Source organism: Chiloscyllium plagiosum, unplaced genomic scaffold, assembly GCF_037043375.1.
Source record: "Chiloscyllium plagiosum isolate Xiang-an unplaced genomic scaffold, Cpla_swu_hap1 HiC_scaffold_9, whole genome shotgun sequence".
NCBI classification, from domain to species: domain Eukaryota; kingdom Metazoa; phylum Chordata; class Chondrichthyes; order Orectolobiformes; family Hemiscylliidae; genus Chiloscyllium; species Chiloscyllium plagiosum.
The window spans coordinates 2,768,744-2,793,147 of record NW_028270147.1 but is presented as its reverse complement, the minus strand read 5'-3'; the positions used below and the strand labels follow the sequence as shown (position 1 = coordinate 2,793,147).

General features: G+C 45.3%; 1 protein-coding gene across 1 annotated transcript in view; it reads right to left on the bottom strand.

Annotated features, from left to right (window-relative positions):
• Window positions 1-5,527: 5,527 nt before the first annotated feature.
• The window catches only part of lrriq3 (leucine-rich repeats and IQ motif containing 3), a 33,249-nt gene continuing 14,372 nt past the window's right edge, over window positions 5,528-24,404 (bottom strand). The window contains exons 4-7 of the mRNA XM_087990346.1: window positions 19,410-19,509; window positions 15,826-15,915; window positions 7,431-7,578; window positions 5,528-5,667 (exon numbers count right to left, since the gene is read on the bottom strand). Of these exons, the coding sequence (XP_087846472.1) occupies window positions 5,648-5,667; window positions 7,431-7,578; window positions 15,826-15,915; window positions 19,410-19,509 (358 nt within the window). The 3' untranslated portion in view covers window positions 5,528-5,647. The remainder of the gene's footprint in view (window positions 5,668-7,430; window positions 7,579-15,825; window positions 15,916-19,409; window positions 19,510-24,404) is intronic.

The window sequence follows — 24,404 nt, the reverse complement described above, 5'->3', positions numbered from 1 at the left end:
GATGGAATGTATTGACTTTCTACTGTGAGATTCAGTAGCAGGGTTCAAATGATGACACGGGGCCAGTGTTTCCAATGACAGGAGAGTCAGTGACAGATTGACTTGACAAGAGAACCAGAGGAAGAGTTAAGTGAGTTGTTGGAATCCAGAATATGCTGTCTTCAAAAGGCAGTGGCAGCAGGTCATTTTTATGGATGTAATTTTTAAGAGGGAATTAAATTGATACTTATAGAGAAAATATTTGGGCAGCTTTAAGGAATTAGAGAAGTGAGGCTAAGTCAATCACTCTACCAAAAAGCCAGCACAGCATTGTAGGCTGAATAATCTCTTACTGTTCTGTAATATTCCATAACATAATGAAGACACTGCACGTTCTTTGAAGAAATGTGCTACTTCTGAGGTTACTGGTTGAGTGTTGGTGCTAATGTGTTTTTACATTGTATGACACCCATACTTTAACCTTTATTGATCTCCCTCAGATGGTGTGTCTCTTACTAACTGCGCAACCATTTATCAACTTCATACTTGCTATTTCTATCACTTCGAGCAAACCCTCACTTAACATCATTGTTGTATTCTTGCAAATTTTATATCAATCAATGTAATGTGAGTCAGATGTCTGATCATGACCAAGAATAGGATACCTGGCTCTTCCAGTCTGGTCCATCATTCAGTAAGATTGTGGCTGATCTAATTTTAACCTCAACTCTACATTCCTACATTTCCCCACACATACCCCCCCCCCCCCAAAATCGTCCCCTTGGTCATCAAGAATCTATCAACCACTGCCACAAAATATTTAAAGATTCTGCATCCACCACCTTTTGAAGAAGGGAACTCCATAGATTCACAACCCTTTAAGGGGATGTCTTTTCGCTCAGCTCTGGCTCAAATGGGCAACCCCTTATTTTTAAACTATGACCTGTAGTTCTAGATTCTCCCACAACAAGAAACACCTGGTCAAATCCCCTCAGATTTTGTATGTTTCAATGCAGTCACCTCTGACTTTTCTAAACTCCAGACAGTACACGGTTAACCTCATAAGGAAATCTGCTCATTCCAGGCATTAGTCTAGCCTTTGTGGGCGGCACGGTGGCACAGTGATTAGCACTGTTGCCTCACAGCGCCGGAGACCCGGGTTCAATTCCCACCTCAGGCGACTGACTGTGTGGAATTTGCACATTCTCCCCGTGTCTGCGTGGGTTTCCTCCGGGTGCTCCGGTTTCCTCCCACAGTCCAAAGATGTGCAGGTCAGGTGAATTAGCCATGCTAAATTGCCCGTAGTGTTAAGTCAGGGGTAAATGTAGGGGTATGGGTGGGTTGCGCTTCGGCGGGTCGGTGTGGACTTGTTGGGCCGAAGGGCCTGTTTCCACACTGTAATGTAATGTAATCTAAAAAAAAGCCTTCTTGGAGGTGCTTCCACTGCATTATCAACCTTCCATAAGTATGGCAACCAGTACTGTACGCAGTACTCCAGATGCAATGCCCTATATGACTGATGCAAAACTTCCCTACTCGTGCATTCAATTTTTACCTCACAATAAACCATAACATTACATTAGCTTTCCTGATTCCTTGCTGTTTCTGCATGCTAACACCTTGTGACTCATTCATAGAATAGCCCAATCGCTTTCCATATCCAAGCTCTGCAATCTCTCACCATTTAGATATTGTACCTTTTTTTATTCTTTCTGACAAGTTCAGAAATAGACAAGTTCACGTTTTCCCACATTGTGCTGCGTTTTCCAGATCTTTACTCAATCACTTAGCCAGTCTATTACCTTTTGTAGGCTCCTTATGTCTGTTCTCCAATTAACCTTCCTACTCTGCCTCTGTATCATCGCAAATTTAGCCACAATACCTTTGATCCTGTCATCCAAATTATATATATATTTATATATAAATTGTAAAGAGTTGAGGCCCCTGTACCAATTCCTGTGATTTTTTCCAATGAGAATTCAAGTATAGACTGGTGTTCAGTTCTTTGGATCTTTCTCAACAGAAAATAGCATAAGGTGAAACATTGTGGATGTATAATAGTAAATGAAATAACATTTGAAATAAAATAGAATTCTAAATATAGAAGAAATATAAATTTAAATAACACTCAGCACCAATGGTTGTGAAGCTTGTCTGTTGGGGTGAAGTTAACAAAGGGCCAGCATTGTCAATGACCTTAAAAACATTTATTCAAAAACTGCTGGACAACGTCTTTTATTTTGTTAGTAAGGAATCTTGTAACAGTTAATGTTATCATGTTGGAACCACACCAGCATCAAAACTACGAGATTCTCTACCATCTGTTTACAGACAGAATTCAAAATTTCACAATAAGTGATGGGAGAGAGTCTGGTAGTTTTAATGCTAGACTGGTTCCAACATGAATAAGACAATGATAACATTGTCTGTGAAACACTAAATGACAATGAAATGTTGTTGCATGTTTCAAACAACATCAACATGATATATAGTGGGACTAGTACTGTAGAGAGATGTGAGGACATTGTTTTGTGAGATAATGTCAATATCTACTCACAACTTGATCTTCATGTGACACAAAATAGTTTTGTGTGCTGTTGGCAAAATATGTAAGAGAGAACATTGCAGTGTTCCTGATTGTGACATAGTGAAATAACATTTACCAAATCAATATGAAGTGAAGAATTACTATTAGACTCAGTTTTAGGTTACCAATCTGTTGATTTTCTCACTATTTGCAATCACAGCTGCATCAACCCCTTATACATAAGCTCTTGGTCTTCTGTTCCTCTCTGCTCTGAATCTGGTCTTAGCCCATTCACATTGATAGTAGCCAGGCCACATTCAATGGGTATTGAAATAAAATGAATTATTTTCAGCTGCTCATCTATTTGTGAAGATAAGGGATGAATGGCTCTTTCTGAATAATTCACAATTTCTTGATCATTACTCAATAAAAGTGTATCAAAGAATTGGTTGTCCCAGAGGTGTTCTCTGACACGTTCCGCAAGTAGGAACTGGTACTTGCAGAACGTTTCAGAGAACATCTCTGGGACACCCGGACCAACCAACCCAACCACCCCGTGGCTCAACACTTCAACTCCCCCTCCCACTCCACCAAGGACATGCAGGTCCTTGGACTCCTCCATCGCCAGACCATAGCAACACGGCGGTTGGAGGAAGAGCGCCTCATCTTCTGCCTAGGAACCCTCCAACCACAAGGGATGAACTCAGATTTCTCCAGTTTCCTCATTTCCCCTCCCCCCACCTTGTCTCAGTCAAATCTCTCGAACTCAGCACCGCCTTCCTAACCTGCAATCTTCTTCCTGACCTCTCCGCCTCCACCCCACTCCAGCCTATCACCCTCACCTTGACCTCCTTCCACCTATCGCATTTCCAACGCCCCTCCCCCAAGTCCCTCCTCCCTACCTTTTATCTTAGCCTGCTGGACACACTTTCCTCATTCCTGAAGAAGGGCTTATGCCCGAAATGTCGATTCTCCTGTTCCTTGGATGCTGCCTGACCTGCTGCACTTTTCCAGCAACACATTTTCAGCTCTGATCTCCAGCATCTGCAGTCCTCACTTTCTCCAGGACATTGGTTAGCCCACTGTTGGAATATTTGGTGCAATTCTGGTCTCCTTCCTATCGGAAAGATGTTGTGAAACTTGAAAGGGTTCAGAAAAGATTTTCAAGGATGTTGCCAGGGTTGGAGGGTCTGAGCTATAGGGAGAGGCTGAACAGGCTGGGGCTGTTTTCCCTGGAGCGTCAGAGGCTGAGGGGTGACCTTATAGAGGTTTACAAAATTATGAGGGGCACGGATAGGATAAATAGACAAAGTCTTTTCCCTGGGGTCGGGGAGTCCAAAACTAGAGGGCATAGGTTTAGGGTGAGAGGGGAAAGATATAAAAGAGACCTAAGGGGCAACTTTTTCATGCAGAGGGTGGTAAGTGTATGGAATGAGCTACCAGAGGATGTGGTGGAGGCTGGTACAATTGCAACATTTAAGAGGCATTTGGATGGGTATATGAATAGGAAGGGTTTGGAGGGATATGGGCCAGGTGCTGGCAGGTGGGACTAGATTGGGTTGGGATGTCTAGTCAGCGTGGATGGGTTGGACCGAAGGGTCTGTTTCCGTGCTGTATGTCTCTATGACTCTATGAGAGATAAGTTGGGGGGGGGGGTTGGGGCTGGGGAGAAGGTAGCTGAGCGTGCAATAGGTGGATGGAGGTGGGGGCAAAGGTGATAGGTCAGAGAGGAGGGTGGTGCAGATATGTGGGAAGGAAGATGGGTAGATGGGACAGGTCATGAGGACGGAATAACTCCCCTTCCCACTCTGCTGAGGCCTCCTCCATCATCACTCCCTTACCACCCGACACCTGGAGGAAGAAAACTTCATTGTATGCCTCCGTACCCTCCAACCCCAGGGCATCAATGTGGATTTCACCAGTTTCCTCATTTCCCCTCCCCCCACCTCACCCCAGTTCTAACCTTCCAGCTCAGCACTGCCCTCATGACCTGTCCTACCTACCCATCTTCCTTCCCACCTATCTGCACCCCACCCTCCTCCCCGACCTATCACCTTTACCCCCACCTCCATCCACCTACTGCACTCTCAGCTATCTTCCCCCCAGTCCTACCCTCTCTCACTTATCTCTCCACCCTGAGGTTCCCAGCCTCATTCCTGATGAAGGGCTTTTGCCTGAAACGTTGATTTTCCTGCTCCTCTGATGCTGCCTGACCTGCTGTGCTTTTCCAGTGTCACACTCTTGACTTTAATCTCCAACATCTGTAGTGCTCACTTTCGCCTAGTCAACCATTTAATACAGAGATGAGGATGATTGTTTTCTGTCAGAGGGTAGTGAATCTGTGCAATTGATGATTGCAGAGGAATGTCAAGGCTATGTCACTGCGTATATCCAAGGCCGAGAGAAACAGATTTTTAATCAGTAAAGGAATCATGGGAAATGGCAGAAAAATGGTATTTGTGGATTATCAGATCAACCAGAATCTCAGCGAGTGGTAGAGACTCAATTGGCTGAGTGGCCTACTTCTGCTCCTACATGTTATGGTCTTAGCTCGAGAAAAAGAGAAGCCTGTGGGTGACCTGACAGAGGTCTTTCAAATTAAATAAGAGATTGATGGGATAGACTTAGAGAAAACATGACAAAAGACAGTCACTACTAAATCCAGTAGAATTCTTGAGAGGCCTTTACACTGCAAGTGGTGAGAATGTGGAACTCATTACTTCAGGGGTAGTTGAGAATAGTATTGATCTATTTAAGGGAGAGTTGGGTAAACAAATGAGGGATAAAGGAATAGGAGGATGTGGTGATAGGGTGTGAGGAAGACATGTGGGAGGAGGTTTTGTGGAACAGAAACCCCAGCACAGAGCTGCTGGACTGAATGGCCCGTTTCTGCATTCTGGAGCTTGTCCAGGTATGAAGTGACACACTGGAAAGTTGGCGTGTGATCAAGCAAAGGGGTTTGAAAAACTGAAACTGCAAATCAAGCGCTGATTTGTGAAGCTTTATTTACTTATTGTACTGTTCAATATATCTGTGACCTGCAGAGCAGCATTCTCAGAGCTGTTGAAGTATATCTTCACCACCAGCACAATGGTGGCTTGTTCCTTCAGTGAGTGCTCATACTGTTTCTGCCTGGGCCATTCATAAAAGACGTGCACGGTCTGCAATATAAATCAGGGTCAGTGTGGACTTGTTGTGATCAGTGATGAGACATGTATGAGTTTATTCACCCTCTAATATATTAGCTCTGGGTTAATGGGCAGCATTGCCACTTCAACGTCAGACAATCCAGGCTGACACTGCGATGCAGTGTGATGGTGAGGAAATGTTATACGTTTGGAGATTTCAGAGAGAGTTAGACTGCGTACTGTCTGCCCTCTCACAGTGGAAGTAAAGATGCCATTGCTCTATTTCAAAGAAGATCAAGGCAATTCTCCTTAGTGTCCTGGCCAGCATTATCCCTGAACCAGCATCAGTAAAACATATTCCTTGATCATTTATCACATTGCTGTTGTTGGGACTTCGCTGTGAGCAGGTTGGTTGTTGCATTTCTTACTTTTATAACAGTAATTATGCTTCTAAAGTGCTTCAATGGTTGGCGAGTGCCTTGGCTCATTATGGGGTAGTCAAAGATGCTGCAGAAATGCAACCTCTTTCTCTGAATGGTCTTGAATTTTACAATTTGATCTTTATGTCCCTCTCAGAAGATTCAAGACAGCAGAACTTGCACAAACTGAAGCCTTAGGTTGAAAAGTAGCATCTCAATATTCAGGGCACACAAGCACCATACAATGATCATCTTTAATAAAAGAATTCAAACAGCTCACCTCCACATTTAACAGCATTGTCATCACTTTAATCCCCACCATTAACATCATGGGACCAGTGGGCCGAGCAGCCTCGTTCACTACCAACATAAATCTCTGAAATTTCATAGGAATGTAGCAGCTACAAGAGCAGGTCAGCGGCTTGGAATTCTGCAGCGAGTAACATACCTCCTAACTCCTCAAAACCTGACCACTATCTGAGAATGGTACTTTATTTCTATTGTTAAGGTTAACGATTATTGACAGAGTGGGCACTAAGGACATTGATCGTTTTACTATCTTAAGCAGAGTTTTTGGTTGAAGGAGCATAAAAGAGCCCCTTTAAATTTAATTAACCATGTGGTCAATGCTTCATAGCTTAAAAAGAAGTGCAAGGAGAGATGTCTGGGACACTGTTAGTTGGGAAGGAGTCTGACATTTGTAACATTGCATTCTGTAATAAATCTGTTATTAAAATTAGTATCTGGTTTTCTTAGTCACCATCTGGCTCCAGAATTAATAACACTACAAGCCACAAATCAGGAGTGTGATGGAATACTCCCAATGTGCCAGGATATGTGCAGCTCCAACAATAAGCTTGACAAAGCAACCTGTTTGATTGACATCATATACAAAAACATCCACTCCCTCCACCACCAACGCTCAGTAGCAGTAGTGGGTACTATTTACAAGATGCACTGCAGAAATTCACCAAAGATCCTCAGACAGCACCTTCTAAACTCACAACCAGTTTGATCTAGAAAGACAATGGCAGGATACGTAGGAATACCACCTCTGCAAGTTCCCCTTTAAGCCATTCATAATTCTGACTTGGAAATATATCGCCTTTCCTTCAGAATGGCTGGTTCAAAATCCTCATCTCTAACACCATTGTGCCTCTGCAGGTGGACTGCAGCGATTCAAGAAGGCAGCTCACCGCCACCTTCTCAAGGGCACCTGGGGATGGGCAATAAATGCTGGCCCAGCCAGTGAGTTTCACATTCAGAGAATGATTATTCTTTAAAAGGGGTGGGATGTATTGTGCAGTGTCCTGCCTGAAACACTGCACTATCTGTGTAGATGGGCCAGACCGGTATGCTCTTGTAAGTCAATGTTACCTGAATTAGGGTCAAACACTGGTTGTCGAAATGTCCTAGGCTGGAAAACATTGCTTTTGTTAGGCTTAAGGTTGGGAGTGTTCTTCATTTTCCACTGTGAAATAGGTGGGTAAAGGCCAGAAGTTATTTCATTAGCTTCACATCGATCCTAAACAAACAGGATGTAATGTGAATAGGTTAGTCAATATCGAATTGAATACTGAATTCTATTCAAGAACTAATCAAAGTAACATATACAGCTGAGTATAAAATAGAAGGAGAAAATAAATGCTTGCAATCTGAAACAAGAAGTGCTGTACCTGGAGTTTGAGCAGCCTCACAGCAGAGAGGACAGATGGCTGTTTCAGGTCAAAGTCGCTCATCAAAAGTGACATCATTGCACTGAAGTCTCAATCCAGGTCATATGCAGGAGCATCAATGTGAGATTTCAAAACCAGCTTCTCACGCAGAACATAACAACAACAAAAAACTAGCAGCAGGAGTAAGTCATCTGGCCCTTCAAGCCTGCACCACCATTCAACAAGATCATGCCCAGACCTCAACTTCTCTTTCATGCAATATAATCAGAGGTCTGAACTCCCCAAGATTTCAAAGATCAATCTACCTACTTAAATATTTGCAGTGAGCTGGCCTCCACAACTCTCTGGGATCAAGAATTCAAGAAATTCATCATGCCCTTAGAGAAGAAATACTTTCTAAGAAATAGACAGTCTTTTTCCCTGGGGTGGGGGAGTCCAGAACTAGAGGGGCATAGGTTTAGGGTGAGAGGGAAAAGATTTAAAAGAGACCTAAGGGCAACTTTTTCATGCAGAGGGTGGTAAGTGAGCTGCCAGAGGAAGTGGAGGAGGCTGGTACAATTGCAACATTTAAGTGGCATCAGGATGGGTCTATGAATAGGAAGGGTTTGGAGGGATATGGGTCGGGTGCTGGCAGATGGGACTAGATTAGTTTGGAATATCTGGTCGGCATGGACGGATTGGACTGAAGAGTCTGTTTCCGTGCTGTACATCTGTAATACTCTATATTACTCTATATCTCAGTTTCAAATTAATGCCCCTTGTCCAGTAAACATGACAATTCCCCCACCAGTGGTGACAGCTTCTCAATATCCACCCTGTCATGTCCCTCCAGTATCGTGTAAGTTTGAATAAGATCAGCCCTCATTCTTCTAAACTCTAATGAATAAAGATCTACCTTTTCACATGTTCTCGTCAAGTCAACCCTTTCATCGCAAGAATCAGCATATCTTTTTTAAACAGCCTCCAAAGCGAGTATATACTTTCTTAAATGTGGGACCAAACTGTACACTATACTTCAGGTGCAGCCTCACCAATTTCTTCTATAGTTTTAACAAGACTCCCTATTTTTAAACTCCAACCCCACTCACAATAAAAGCCAAAATCTCACTTGACCAGAACTGTTCACAGTATTCCAGCTGTAGTCTGACTAATGATCTGAAGAAGCCTTACTTGACTCAAAACATTAACTCAGTTTCTCTCCCCACAGATACTGTCAGATTCAAAGTTTGTGAGAAGATTTGTAGCTCGGGTGCTCGTTGCTGTGGTTCTGTTTACCGAGCTGGAGGTTTTTGTTGCAAACGTTTCGTCCCCTGTCTAGGTGACATCCTCAGTGCTTGGGAGCCTCCCGTGAAGCGCTTCTGTGGTGTTTCCTCCGGCATTTATAGTGGCCTGTCCCTGCCACTTCCGGTTGTCAGTTTCAGCTGTCCGCTGTAGTGGCAGGTATATTGGGTCCAGGTCGATGTGTTTGTTGATGGAGTTTGTGGATGAGTGCCATGCTTCTAGGAATTCCCTGGCTGTTCTTTGTTTCGCTTGCCCTATAATGGTGGTGTTGTCCCAGTCGAATTCATGTTGCTTGTCGTCTACGATTGTGGCTACTAGGGACAGCTGGTCGTGTCGTTTCGTGGCTAGTTGATGTTCGTGGATGCGGATCGTTAGCTGTCTTCCTGTTTGTCCTATATAGTGTTTTGTGCAGTCCTTGCATGGGATTTTGTACACGACATTAGTTTTGCTCATGCTGGGTATCGGGTCCTTCGTTCTGGTGAGTTGTTGTCTGAGTGTGGCTGTTGGTTTGTGTGCTGTTATAAGTCCTAGTGGTCGCAGTAATCTGGCTGTCATTTCAGAGATGTTCTTGATGTATGGTAGTATGGTAGTAATTTCATCAACAGATGCCTAAGGGAAAGACAATGGAACGAGGACATGCCACAACCCAAAGGACTAGCCACACTACCATACATCAAGAACATCTCTGAAATGACAGCCAGACTACTGCGACCACTAGGACTTATAATTGCACACAAACCAACAGACACACTCAGACAACTCACCAGAACGAAGGACCCGATACCCAGCATGAGCAAAACTAATGTAGTGTACAAAATCCCATGCAAGGACTGCACAAAACACTATATAGGACAAACAGGAAGACAGCTAACGATCCGCATCCACGAACATCAACTAGCCACGAAACGACATGACCAGCTATCCCTAGTAGCCACACACGTAGACGACAAGCAACATGAATTTGACTGGGACAACACTGCCATTATAGGGCAAGCGAAACAAAGAACAGCCAGGGAATTCCTAGAAGCATGGCACTCATCCACAAACTCCATCAACAAACACATCGACCTGGACCCAATATACCTGCCACTACAGCGGACAGCTGAAACTGACAACCGGAAACGGCAGGGACAGGCCACTATAAATGCCGGAGGAAACACCACAGAAGCGCTTCACGGGAGGCTCCCAAGCACTGAGGATGTCACCTAGACAGGGGACGAAACGTTTGCAACAAAAACTTCCAGCTCGGTGAACAGAACCACAGCAGATACTGTCAGACCCACTGAGTTTCTCCAGCATTCTCTGTGTATGTTTCTGACCAGCGCCTTGTATAGTTTTAGAAGACCTCCCTATTTTGCCTTAATCTCTTGCTGCACCTGCATGATAACTTCCTGTGTTTCTTGCACAAGAACATTCAAACCCTTCTTTGCTGAACTTTTTCGGAGTCTCTCTTCATTTAAATAATGTCTGCCTGCTGATTCTTCCTATTAAAATACATGACCTTATACTTTCCAACATCCATCTGCCATGCTTTTGCCCAATCACTCAATGTATATTCCCTTGCAGATTCCTTATGTCCTGATCAAAATATGCCTTCCCACCTCTTATATTATCAGCAAATTTGGATGCATTATACCCGAGCTTGTTTTTCAAGACATTAATATAGATCATAAATAATTGAGTTCCCAAGACCGACTCTTCTGGAACTCCACTGGTTATGTTTTTCTAACCTGAAAAAGATCCATTAAACCTGATCTGTCTTCTGCGTGTGAACCAATCAATTCCATGGTATTCCATTACCCTCAATACAGTGAGTTAGACAATAGACAATAGGTGCAGGAGTAGGCCATTCAGCCCTTCGAGCCTGCACCGCCATTCAATATAATCATGGCTGATCATTCCTAATCAGTATCCTGTTCCTGCCTTATCTCCATAACCCTTGATTCCACTATCTTTGAGAGCTCTATCCAACTCTTTCTTAAATGAATCCAGAGAGTGGGCCTCCACTGCCCTCTGGGGCAGAGCATTCCACACAGCCACCACTCTCTGGGTGAAGAAGTTTCTCCTGAGCTCTGTCCTAAATGGTCTACCCCGTATTTTTAAGCTGTGTCCTCTGGTTCGGCACTCACCCATCAGTGGAAATATGTTTCCTACTGCCAGAGTGTCCAATTCTTTCATAATCTTATACGTCTCAATCAGATCCCCTCTCAATCTTCGAAACTCAAGGCTATACAAGCCCAGTCGCTTCAGTCTTTCAGTGTAAGGTAATCCTGCCATTCCAGGAATTGACCTTGTGAACCTACGCTGCACTCCCTCAATAGCCAGAATGTCTTTTCTCAAATTTGGAGACCAGAACTGCATACAGTACTCCAGGTGTGGTCTCACCAGGGCCCTGTACAGCTGCAGAAGCACCTCTTTGCTTCTATACTCAATTCCTCTTGTTATGAAGGCCAGCATGCTATTAGCCTTCTTCACTAACTGCTGTACCTGCATGCTTGCCTTCATTGACTGGTGTACAAAACACCCAGATCTCTCTGTACTGCCCCTTTACATAAATTGATTCCATTGAGGTAGTAGTCTGCCTTCCTGTTCTTGCCACCAAAGTGGATAACCATACATTTATCCACATTAAACTGCATCTGCCATGCATCTGCCCACTCAACTAACTTGTCCAGGTCACCCTGTAATCTCCTAACATCCTCATCACATTTCACCCTGCCACCCAGCTTTGTATCATCAGCAAATTTGCTAATGTTATTGCTGATACCATCTTCTATATCATTAACATATATTGTAAAAAGCTGCGGTCCCAGCACGGATCCCTGCGGTACCCCACTGGTCACTGCCTGCCATTCCGAATTGGAGCCGTTTATCACTACCCTTTGTTTCCTATTAGCCAACCAATTTTTAATCCAATCTAGTACTTTGCCTCCAATACCATGCACCCTAATTTTACTCACTAACCTCCTGTGTGGGACTTTATCAAAAGCTTTCTGAAAGTCCAGGTACACTACATCTACTGGATTTCCCTCGTCCAACTTCATAGTTACATATTCAAAAAATTCAAGAAGATTAGTCAAGCATGATTTCCCCTTCATAAATCCATGCTGACTCTGTCCTATCCTGTTACTACTATCCAGATGTGCAGTAATTTCATCTTTTATAATAGACTCCAGCATCTTTCCCACCACTGAGGTCAGACTAACTGGTCTATAATTTCCTGCTTTCTCTCGCCCACCTTTCTTAAAAAGTAGTATAACATTAGCCACCCTCCAATCCTCAGGAACCGACCCTAAATCTATTGAATTCTGGAAAATAATCACCAACGCATCCACGATTTCCCGAGCCACCACCCTGGGATGCAGACCATCAGGCCATCAGGCCCCGGAGACTTATCAACCTTCAGACCTAACAGTCTCTCCAACACCAAATCCTGGCAAATATAAATTCCCTTAAGTTCAGGTCCTTCAGCCACTGTTACCTCAGGGAGATTGCTTGTGTCTTCCCCAGTGAACACAGATCTGAAGTACCCATTTAATTCCTCTGCCATTTCTTTACGTTTTATGAGGCATCTTAACAAAGGCCTTATGGAAAATCCAAATTCACTACATCTACTGGTCCCCCTTTATAAACTGTAATATCCTCAAAAAACTCAGCCATGATTTCCCTTCCACAAAACCATGATGACTCTGTTTGATTACATTAAGCTTTTCTAAATGTTGTGCTATTTATTCCTTAATAATGAATTCCAACCTTTTTTACAAACCACAGATATTAGACTAACTGACCTACTGTTTCCTTCTTTCACTCCCCTCCCTTCTTGAACAGAGGGTGTCACATGAGCAGTTTTCCAATCTGCTGGAACCCTCTAGGAGTTTAGTGAGTTCTGGAATATTTCAACCAATGCCTCCACTATTTCTGCAGCTGCTTCCTTTAAAATCCTTGGATGTAGACCCTCAGCTCCTGCCTTTAGTTTGGTAATTACTTTGTTCCTTGTGACAGAGGCAGAAGATCTTTTCTCCCATCAGCACCTTTCTTACTTGTTGTCTTTGGAATGTCTCTCCATGAAGACAGACCGGGTCAGTTAGGACTAAATTCACTGGACAAAGTCAGAAGTCACATGACACCAGGGTATAGTCCCACAGGTTTATTTAAAATAACAAGCTTTTGGAGTGCCGCTCTTTCATCAGGTAAAGTCACCTATAAAATTCTAACAGGACTAGACAGGGGAAATGTAGGAAGGTTGTTCCCCAAAAAGTGGGAAATCCAGAACCAGAGGGTCACTGTTCAAGGACAAGGACAAGGAATTAGGATTGAGATGAGGAAAATCGTTCTTCACCCAGACAGTGGGGAACCTGTGGAATTCTCTGCCACAGAAAGTGGTTAAGGCTATAACACAGAATGTTTCCAAGAAGGATTTAGATACAGTTCTTAGGGCTAAAGGGATGGAAGGCTATGGGGAGAAAGTGGGAACAGGGGCATGAGTTAGATAATCAGCCATGATCATACTGAATGGAGGAGCAGATTCCAAGAGCTGAATGGCCTGGTCCTGCTCCGATTGTCTATGTTTCAACTTGCCTCGATTACTTCCTGATTTACACATTGTTCTGGAGTGAGGCAACTCTTCAGGGACCTATAGATGACTCATAGAAACATAAAAACTAGGGAGAAACTCTGTTCTGTAACATCTTTCCCTTCCTATTCCACCCAAACTGATTTCACATCAGGATCTATTGCACCTCTATCATTGCTCACAGTACTACACTAATACCTTCCTTACGAACAAAGCTATCCCACTTCCTATTTCATGTTGTGTCTTCTTCCAGAACATAAAATATTGAGTTCCTAGATTTGGTCACCTTGCAACCATGCCTCAGTAACAGCTATCAAGTAATTTTCATTCTTTCAGCCATCAATTCATCTATCTTGTTACAAATACTGCAACGTTCAGATAAAGAACCCTAAACTTTGACATTTTACCATTCAGCATTCTCTCCCATTCTCATTTCTGCTTCATTCTTCTGCTTATAGGTTCTGCCCTTTCCTCTCACACTTTGATGACTACCCTTCTGTTCACTACTCTGCACCTCTGCTCTCTCCATTCTTTCTGAATTTTTTAACTTCTCTTCAATTGAAACTTCCCCTCCACTAATCAGTTTAAAGCTTTATCTACAACTTGAGTTATATGATTTGCCGAGACAGTGGTCCCAGCATAGCTCAAGTGAAGTTTGACCCAGTGGAAAAACTCTCTCTTACCCCAAGACTAGTGCCAGAGCCCAATGGATCAGAGCCCATTGCTCTCAGATCAATCTGTGAGCCGTACATTTACTGCTCTAATCTATTTGCCCTACTTCAATTTGCAAGTGGTCCAGGTGGTAATCAGGAGATTATTAATTTTTGGATCTTCTTTTTAACTTGGCCCTGAGCTGCTTATATTTCCTCAGATGTTATAATATTTCCTGAATAAACCACTTGGTCAATCAAACGAGATGTGGAAGATACATTAATCAATTACCTATGATTACATTGTATTTCAGCTCTGACAGATAGAAACAGGCTGAAGGGGCTTTCTGCTGCTGGGTATGATCTCCAACTGTGACTGCCCTTCTCAGGTACTTCCAATCTCCTCTTCATGAAGCTACTGACCCTCTCTCTAATGTTGTTTGAGAAGCTCTGTTCCCAATCTCCTTCCCTCTTAGTACGGTGGCTCAGTGGTTAGCAGCACTGTTGCCTCACAGCACCAGGGACGTGGGTTCAATTCCTGCCTTGGGTGACTGTGTGGAGTTTGCACATTCTCCCTGTGTCTGTGTGGGTTTCCTCCGGGTGCTCTGGTTTCCTCCCACAATCCAAAGATGTGCAGGTCAGGTGAACTGGTCACACTAAATTATCCATAATGTGAGGTGCGTTAGTCTGGGGGAAATATAGGGTAGGGGAATGGGTCTGGGTGTGTTACTGTTTGGAGGGTAGGTGTGGACTTGTTGGGCCGAAGGGCCTGTTTCCATACTGTAGGGAATCTAAGCTAATCTAATCGTGTTCCTGCTTTCTCCCTCCTGCTCTTTATTGTTGCTGCTGTCCCCAATTCCCCTCTCTGTCCCTGTGCTCTCTCCTGTTCTTTATGAAACTGCTGTCTCCACCCTCTCACTCTCTCTGATGATGCTGTCCCTGTGTGCTCTCACACTGTTTGAGAAGCACTGTCCCCACTCTCTCTCTCCCAGCTTTATGGATTATGATTTGGAGATGCCAGTGTTGGACTGAGGTGTACAAAGTTAAAATTCACACAACACCAGGTTATAGTCCTAGCTTTTGGAGTGCTGCTCCTTCATCAGGTGGTTGTGGACTATAACCTGGTGTTGTGTGATTTTTAACTTTATGGATTATTGTTGTCCCACTCTATTTTGCTCTTTATGAGGCTGAAGTCCCCATTCTCGTGTTCTCTCTTGCTCTTTATAAAGCTGCTGTCTCCATGCTCTTTCTGAAGTTGCTGATGAGAAGCTAACCCTAAGCCTATTGGTGGTCCTCCACTGTCCAAACTACAAGGCAGGTGTGCTTGGCTCTTACCCAGAATAAAAAGCTCCTGCCTCACAGTGAGCATGCCTCACACTCTCCTTGTAACTGCAGTGTGCAGTGGCACTGACAACACTGCAATGTCAGCAGCTCAGGCTGTTATACTGAACCTGAGGCCAATGGCTGTTGAATAGCACCCTTACTGCCCACCAGGGGGTGCTCTTGGCATGGATATTGGGTCCCATCTTATCATTGAAACTCTCCTGCTATCAGCCAGCATAGACAGAAATAGCTCGAGTAATCAGACATACCTCCAACAAATCAATCTGCAGCTTGTTTTTATCTATCTGTAACTGGACAGAGTTGCAATGGCCATCCTCTTTACCTCTGCTCCCTGCGACCTAGTTCATCAACAAGACAGTTTCGTTACTTACTGAACACATTGACAATTAAATGAATCTACATAACAAATCATCCCAGACAGTTTGAAAATCTCTGAAGATTAACACTGGGCTCAATTTTGTAATTTTCCAATCCATTTGTAATGACAGTTAATTAAACAAGGGCAGTGCGGGGGCTCGTGGTTAGCACTGCTGCCTCACAGTGCCAGAGACCTGGGTTTGAGTCCAGTCTTGTCTGTGTGGAGTTTGCACATTCTACCCGTGTCTGCATGCGTATTCTCTGGCTCCTCCCTCAGAGGAGTCCAATGATGTGCAGGCTACGTGGATTGGCCATGCTGAAACTCTCTGTAGTGTTCAGGGTTGTGTAGACGAGATGGGTTAGCCATAGTAATTGTGGGATTACGGGATGTATTAGGAGGCCGAGTCTGGGTGGGATGCTCTTCAGATGGGCGGTGCAGACTTGATGGGCCGAATGGCACTTCTACATTGTAGGATTCTATGGTTCTAAGGCCAGTAAGATATAATTCTAACTTTACAGCACCAACAGCTCTCTGAATAAAACCTGGTGCGTTTCCTGAGCTGTATCCCAGCTCTACCAGCTGTGCTGATTGTGGTGAGAATGTAACAGAGAGAGCAAACAGAATCAATTCCCACAGACACAACCATGGAATTGGATCTGGAACTGAAACAGGATGTGTCTCAGTGCTCAGAGAACAGTCCCAACCAGTATTCCGATATACACTTCCACCCAGTGCTGATACAGTCCCACCCAGTACTCTGATACACAGTCCCACCCAATGCTCTGATACACAGTCCCACCCAATGCTCTGATACATGGTCCCACCCAGTCCCAACCAATATAGATACACAGTCACACCCAGAGTTGATACTCTGATACACTGTCTTACCCACTACTTTGATACACAGTCCCATCCAGTGCTGATACACAGTCCCACTCAGTGCTCTGATACACAGTCCCACTCAATGCTCTGATACAAAGTCCCACCTAGTGCTTCGAAGCACACTTCCACCCAGTGCTGATACACAGTCCCACTCAGTGTTCTGATACACTGTCCCACCCAGTACTCTGATACATAGTCCCACCCAATGCTCTGATACGCGGTCCCACCCAGTGCTTGGATACACAGTCCCAACCAATATAGATACACAGTCACACCCAGAGGTGATACACTGTCTTACCCACTACTCTGATACACAGTCCCATCCAGTGCTGATACACAGTCTCACCCAGTGCTCAGATACACAGTCCCAACCAGTGCTCTGATACACAGTCCCACGCAGTGTTCTGAGACACAGTCCCACCCAGTGCTCAGAGACACAGTCCCAACCAGTGCTCTGATACACAGTCCCAACCAGTGCTCTGATACACAGTCCCACCCAGTGCTCAGATACACAGTCCCATCCAGTGCTGTTATGCAATCCCACCCAGCGCTGATACACAGTCCCACCCAGTACTCTGATACACAGTGCCACCCAGTACTCTGATACACAGTCCCACTCAGTGCTGTTACACAGTGCCACCCAGTACTCTGTATGATACACAGTCCCACCCAGTGCTGTTACACAGTGCCATCCAGTACTCTGTATGATACACAGTCCCACCCAGAGCTGATACACAGTCCCTCCCAGTGCTGTTACACAGTCCCACCCAGTGTTGATACACAGTTTCACCCAGTGCTGTTACACAGTGCCACCTAGTACTCTGTATGATACACAGTCCCACCCAGTGCTGATACACTGTCCTACCCTGTGATGATACACAGTCCCTCCCAGTGCTGTTACACAGTTCCACCCAGTGTTGATACACAGTTTCACCCAGTACTGTTACACAGTGCCACCCAGTGCTTCGATGCACACTTCCATCCAGTGCTGATACACAGTCCCACTCAGTGCTCTGATACACAGTCCCACCTAGTGTTCTGATATACAGTCCCACCCAGTGCTGATACACAGTGCCACCCAGTACTCTGTATGATACACAGTCCCACCCAGAGCTGATACACAGTCCTACCCAGTGATGATACACAGTCCCTCCCAGTGCTGTTACACAGTCCCACCCTGTGTTGATACACAGTTTCACCCAGTACTCTGATACACAGTCCCACCCAGTGCTGATACACACTCCCACCCAGTGCTTCGATACACACTTCCATCCAGTGCTGATACACAGTCCCACTCAGTGCTCTGATACACAGTCCCACCTAGTGTTCTGATACACAGGCTCACCCAGTGCTGATACACAGTCCCACCCAGTGATCTGATACACAGTCCCTCCCAGTACACAGTCCCACTCAGTATAGATACACAGTCTCACCCAGTGTTGATACATAGTCCCACCTAGTACTCTGATACACTGTCTCACCCACTACTCTGATACACAGTTTCACCCAGTACTCTGATACACATTCCCACCCAGTGCTGATACACAGTCCTACACAGTACTTTGATGCACACTTCCACCCAGTGCTGATACACAGTCCCACCCAATGCTCTGATACTTAGTCCACCCAGTACTCTTGATACACAGTCCCGCCCAGTGCTGTTACACAGTCCCACCCAGTGCTCAGATACAGTCACACCCAGTGCTCTGATACACAGACCCATCCAGTGCTCAGATACACAGTCCCACCCAGTACTGATACACAGTCCCATCCAGTACTCTGATACACATTCCTACATGGTGCTGATACACAGTCCCACCCAGTGTTCTGATACACTGTCCCACCCAGTGCTGTTACACAGTCCCACCCAGTGCTGTTACACAGTCCCACCAGTACTCTGATATACAATCCCATCCAGTACTCTGATACACATTCCCACACGGTGCTGATACACAGTCCCACCCAGTGTTTTGATACACAGTCCCACCCAGTGCTGTTACACAGTCCCACCAGTACTTTGATACACAGTACCACACGGCGCTGTTACACAGTCTCACCAGTACTCTGATACACAGTTCCAGACGGTGCTGATACACAGTCCCAACCAATGCTAATACACAGTCCCACCCAGTACTGTTACACAGTCCCAACCAGTGCTAATACACAGTCCCACCTGGTACTCTGTTACACAGTCCCACCCAGTGCTTTTACACAGTTCCAACCAGTCCTGTTATGCAATCCCACCCAGCGCTGATACACAGTCCCACCCAGTGCTCTTACACAGTCTCACCCAGTACTCTGATACACAGTGCCACCCAGTACTCTGATACACAGTCTCACCCAGTACTCTGATACACAGTCCCACCCAGTACTCTGATACACAGTCTCACCCAGTACTCTGATACACAGTCCCACTCAGTGCTGTTACACAGTGCCACCCAGTACTCTGTATGATACACAGTCCCACCCAGTGCTGATACACAGTCCCATCCGGTTCTCTGATACACAGTCCCACCCAGTGCTCAGATATACAGTGTCATGTGTCAAGATAATATTAGTTTGTGTGGTATAAAAAGTGCAACGCTGACTCACCCACACACTGCCATCTTGCAGTACATGGATGCCACGGCTGCATAACTGTACATTCAGTGTCTTTCTTGGCAGAGGTTGACTGTTATATGCATCTGGGGCACTGCTTTCATAAAATAAAATGTGAACAACTGTAATGTTAGTGACTCGGTACTGGTTACTACAAAGTCCAGGTGTTAATAAAAAGATAAAACAATGATGAGAGAAGCTGGGATCATTCTCCTCTGAGCAGAGGAGTAAGGGTGATTCAATCAAGGTGCTCAGAATTACAAAGCATTTTGTTCGATCAATTGGGAGAAGCTGTTTCAGGAAGCAGATGCTATGCAGGATGAAATGAATCAGTAAAAGCCCCAGATGGGGAGGTGAGGGGGACTGTTTTACACAGTGAGTTGTTGGGATCTGGAAGGTGCTGCCTGAAAGAGCGGTGGGAGCAGATTCCATCAGAACTTTCACATGGGAACTGGCAAAATAATTGAAAACAAAAAGTTGCAAGGCAATGGATACAGGAGATTGGGATTAATTGGCTAGCTCTTTAAAACATAAATATTCAAGGATAAACCAAAGAATCTATATCTGTGTGGTGAGTTTGGTGATGGAACAAAGGATCAATAAAAGTTGCAGGTGCTGACAGTGGAAGTTCTGAATCTCATGTATAATGTTGGCCAGCTGCTTCTCAAGGTGACATGTGGAGATTCAACATTGTCACTGAGGCTCTGGACTTCCCAACCACCAAGTACAGACTTTCTTCCTGCTCTAAAGGAGAACCTTGTTTCTCATCACACACCTCAAACCAGAACTCCGTACTACATGATGGCAAGAGATACCACAAGAAGTTGTGTTTGACCAAGAAACTGTCATTTATTCCAAAATCCGAAAAATTCTGAATTCCGAAAACATGTTGGCCCTGAGAGTTTCAGATAAAGGATTGTGTACCTGTACCAGGATGCTGCCTGGACTGGAGGGCATGTCTTATGAAGAAAGATGGAGGGAGCTACAGCGTTTCTCATTGGAGAGAAGAAGGATGAGAGGTAACTTCATAGAGGTGTACAAGATGTTGAGAGGCATAGATAGAGTGGAAAGCCAGAGACATTTTCTCAGGGTACATAGAACATAGAACAATACAGCACAGAACAGGCCCTTCGGCCCACGATGTTGTGCCGAACATTTGTCCTAGCTTAAGCACCCATCCATGTACCTATCCAATTGCCGCTTAAAGGTCACCAAAGATTCTGACTCTACCACTCCCACAGGCAGCACATTCCATGCCCCCACCACTCTCTGGGTAAAGAACCCACCCCTGACATCTCCCCTATACCTTCCACCCTTCACCTTAAATTTATGTCCCCTTGTAACACTCTGTTGCACCCGGGGAAAAAGTTTCTGACTGTCTACTCTATCTATTCCTCTGATCATCTTATAAACCTCTATCAAGTCACCCCTCATCCTTCGCCGTTTCAACGAGAAAAGGCCTAGCACTCTCAACCTATCCTCGTACGACCTATTCTCCATTCCAGGCAACATCCTGGTAAATCTTCTCTGCACCCTCTCCAAAGCTTCCACATCTTTCCTAAAGTGAGGCGACCAGAACTGCACACAGTACTCCAAATGTGGCCTAACCAAAGTCCTGTACAGTTGCAACATCACTTCACGACTCTTGAATTCAATCCCTCTGCTAATGAACGCTAATACACCATAGGCCTTCTTACAAGCTCTATCCACCTGAGTGGCAACTTTCAAAGATCTATGAACATAGACCCCAAGATCCCTCTGTTCCTCCACCTCACTAAGAACCCTACCGTTAACCCTGTATTCCGCATTCTTATTTGTCTTTCCAAAATGGACAACCTCACACTTGGCAGGGTTGAACTCCATCTGCCACTCCTCAGCCCAGCTCTGCATCATATCTAAGTCTCTTTGCAGCCGACAACAGCCCTCCTCACTATCCACAACTCCAGCAATCTTCATATCATCTGCAAATTTACTGACCCACCCTTTGACTCCCTCATCCAAGTCATTAATAAAAATTACAAACAGCAGAGGACCCAGAACTGATCCCTGCGGAACTCCACTTGTAACTGGGCTCCAGGCTGAATATTTGCCATCTACCACCACTCTCTGACTTCGACCGGTTAGCCAGTTTTCTATCCAATTGGCCAAATTTCCCTCTATCCCATGCCTCCTGACCTTCCGCATAAGCCTACCATGGGGAACCTTATCAAATGCCTTACTAAAATCCATGTATACTACATCCACTGCTCTACCCTCATCCACATGCTTGGTCACCTCCTCAAAGAATTCAATAAGACTTGTAAGGCAAGACCTACCCTTCACAAATCCGTGCTGGCTGTCCCTAATCAAGCAGTGTCTTTCCAGATACTCATAAATCCTATCCCTTAGTGCCCTTTCCATTACTTTGCCGACCACCGAAGTAAGACTAACTGGCCTATAATTCCTGGGGTTATCCCTATTCCCTTTTTTGAACAGGGACACAACATTCGCCACTCTCCAGTCCCCTGGTACCACCCCGTTGACAGTGAAGACGAAAAGATCATTGCCAACGGTACTGCAATTTCCTCTCTTGCTTCCCACATAATCCTAGGATATATCCCGTCAGGCCCGGGGGACTTGTCTATCCTCATGTTGTTCAAAATGTCCAACACATCTTCCTTCCTAACAAGTATCTCCTCTAGCTTACCAGTCCGTTTCACACTCTCCTCTTCAACAATACGGTCCCTCTCGTTCGTAAATACTGAAGAAAAATACTCATTCAAGACCTCTCCTATCTCTTCCGACTCAATACACAGTCTCCCACTACTGTCCTTGATCGGACCTACCCTCGTTTTCGTCATTCTCATGTTTCTCACATACGCATAAAATGCCTTTGGGTTATCCTTGATCCTATCCGCCAAAGATTTTTCATGCCCTCTCTTAGCTCTCCTAATCCCTTTCTTCAGCTCCCTTCTGGCTATCCTGTATCCCTCCACTGCTCTGTCTGAACCCTGTTTCCTCTACCTTACGTAAGCCTCCTTCTTCCTCTTTACAAGACATTCAACCTCCCTCGTCAACCAAGGTTCCCTCACACGACCATTTCTTTCCTGCCTGACAGGTACATACATATCAAGGACACGTCGTATATGTTCCTTGAAAAAGTTCCACATTTCCACGACATCCTTCCCTGACAGCCTATGCTCCCAACTTATGCTCCTCAGATCCTGTCTTACAGCATCGTAATTACCCTTCCCCCAATTGTAAAACCTACCCTGTTGCACGCACCTATCTCTCTCCATAACCAAGGTGAAAGTCACAGAATTGTGGTCACCATCACCAAAATGTTCACCCACTAACAAGCCCATCCCTTGTCCCGGTTCATTACCGAGTACCAAATCCAATATGGCCTCCCCTCTGGTCGGACAATCTACATACTGAGTTAGAAAAGCTTCCTGGACACACTGCGCAAACACCGCCCCATCCAATCTACTTGATCTAAAGAGCTTCCAATCAATATTTGGGAAGTTGAAATCGCCCGTGACTACTCCCCTGTGGCTTCGGCACCTTTCCAAAATCTGTTTCCCAATCTGTTTCTCCACATCTCTGCTGCTATTGGGGGGTCTATAGTAAACACCCAACAAGGTGACTGCACCTTTCCTATTTCTGACTTCAGCCCATACTACCTCCAAAGGCAGATCCCCCTCGAACTGCCTTTCTGCAGCTGTTATACCATTTCTAATTAGCAACGCCACCCCCCCCTCCTTTTTTACCCCCCTCCCTAATCTTACTGAAACATCTGTAACCAGGAACCTCCAACACCCATTCCTGTCCCTCTTCTATCCACGTTTCCGTGATGGCCACAACATCGTAGTCGCAGGTACTGATCCACGCCTTAAGTTCACCCACCTTATTTCTGATACTCCTTGCGTTGAAGTATACGCATTTGAACCCATCTCTGTGTCCGCAAGTATTCCCTGTCTGTACTACCTTCTCCACAGCCTCCCTACATTCTTCGACATCCTGACAAACAGCTAGCCTACTTGCTGAACTACAAATCCGGATCCCATCCCCCTGCCAAATTAGTTTAAACCCCCCCGAAGATAGCTAGCAAACCTACCCCCCAGGATATTGGTGCCCTTCTGGTTCAGGTGCAACCCGTCCTGCTTGTACAGGTCCCACCTTCCACAGAATGCAGTCCAATTGTCCAAATACCTGAAGCCCTCCCTCCTACACCATCCTTGCAGCCTCGTGTTCAACTGCACTCTCTCCCTATTCCTTGCCTCACTGTCACGTGGCACCGGCAACAACCCAGAGATGACGACTCTGTCTGTCCTAGCTTTTAGCTTCCAGCCTAACTCTTTGAGCTCTTGAATGACCTCCCCACCCCTCTTCCTACCTATGTCGTTGGTGCCAATGTGCACCACGACTTCTGGCTGTACACCCTCCCCCTTAAGGATTCTGAAGACACGGTCTGAGATGTCTCGGACCCTGGCACCCGGGAGGCAACAAACCATCCGAGAGTCTCGCCCATGTCCACAGAACCGCCTGTCCGTCCCTCTAACTAGAGAGTCTCCTATAACTAGCGCTCTCCTCCTCTCCCCCTTTCCCTTCTGAGTCTCAGAGCCAGACTTCACGCCACAGACCCGGTCACTGCAGCTTACCCCTGCTACCCCAACAGTATCCAAAGTGGTATACCTATTGTTTAGGGGAACGACCACAGGGGATCCCTGCACTGCCTGCTTCCTCCCCTTCCCACCTCTAACTGTTACCCAGCTACCTCTGTTCTCTGGCGTAACTATGTCCCTGTAGCTTTTGTCTATCACCCTCTCAGCCTCTCGAATAATCCTCAGTTCATCCAACTCCAGTTCCAGTTCCCTAACTCGTTCTGTGAGGAGCAGGATCTGACTGCATTTCCTGCAGATGAAGTCGGCAGGAGTATCGGTGGTCACCCCTACCTCGAACATCCTGCAGGAGGAACATTCCACTGCCTGCGCTGCCATTACTCTACAC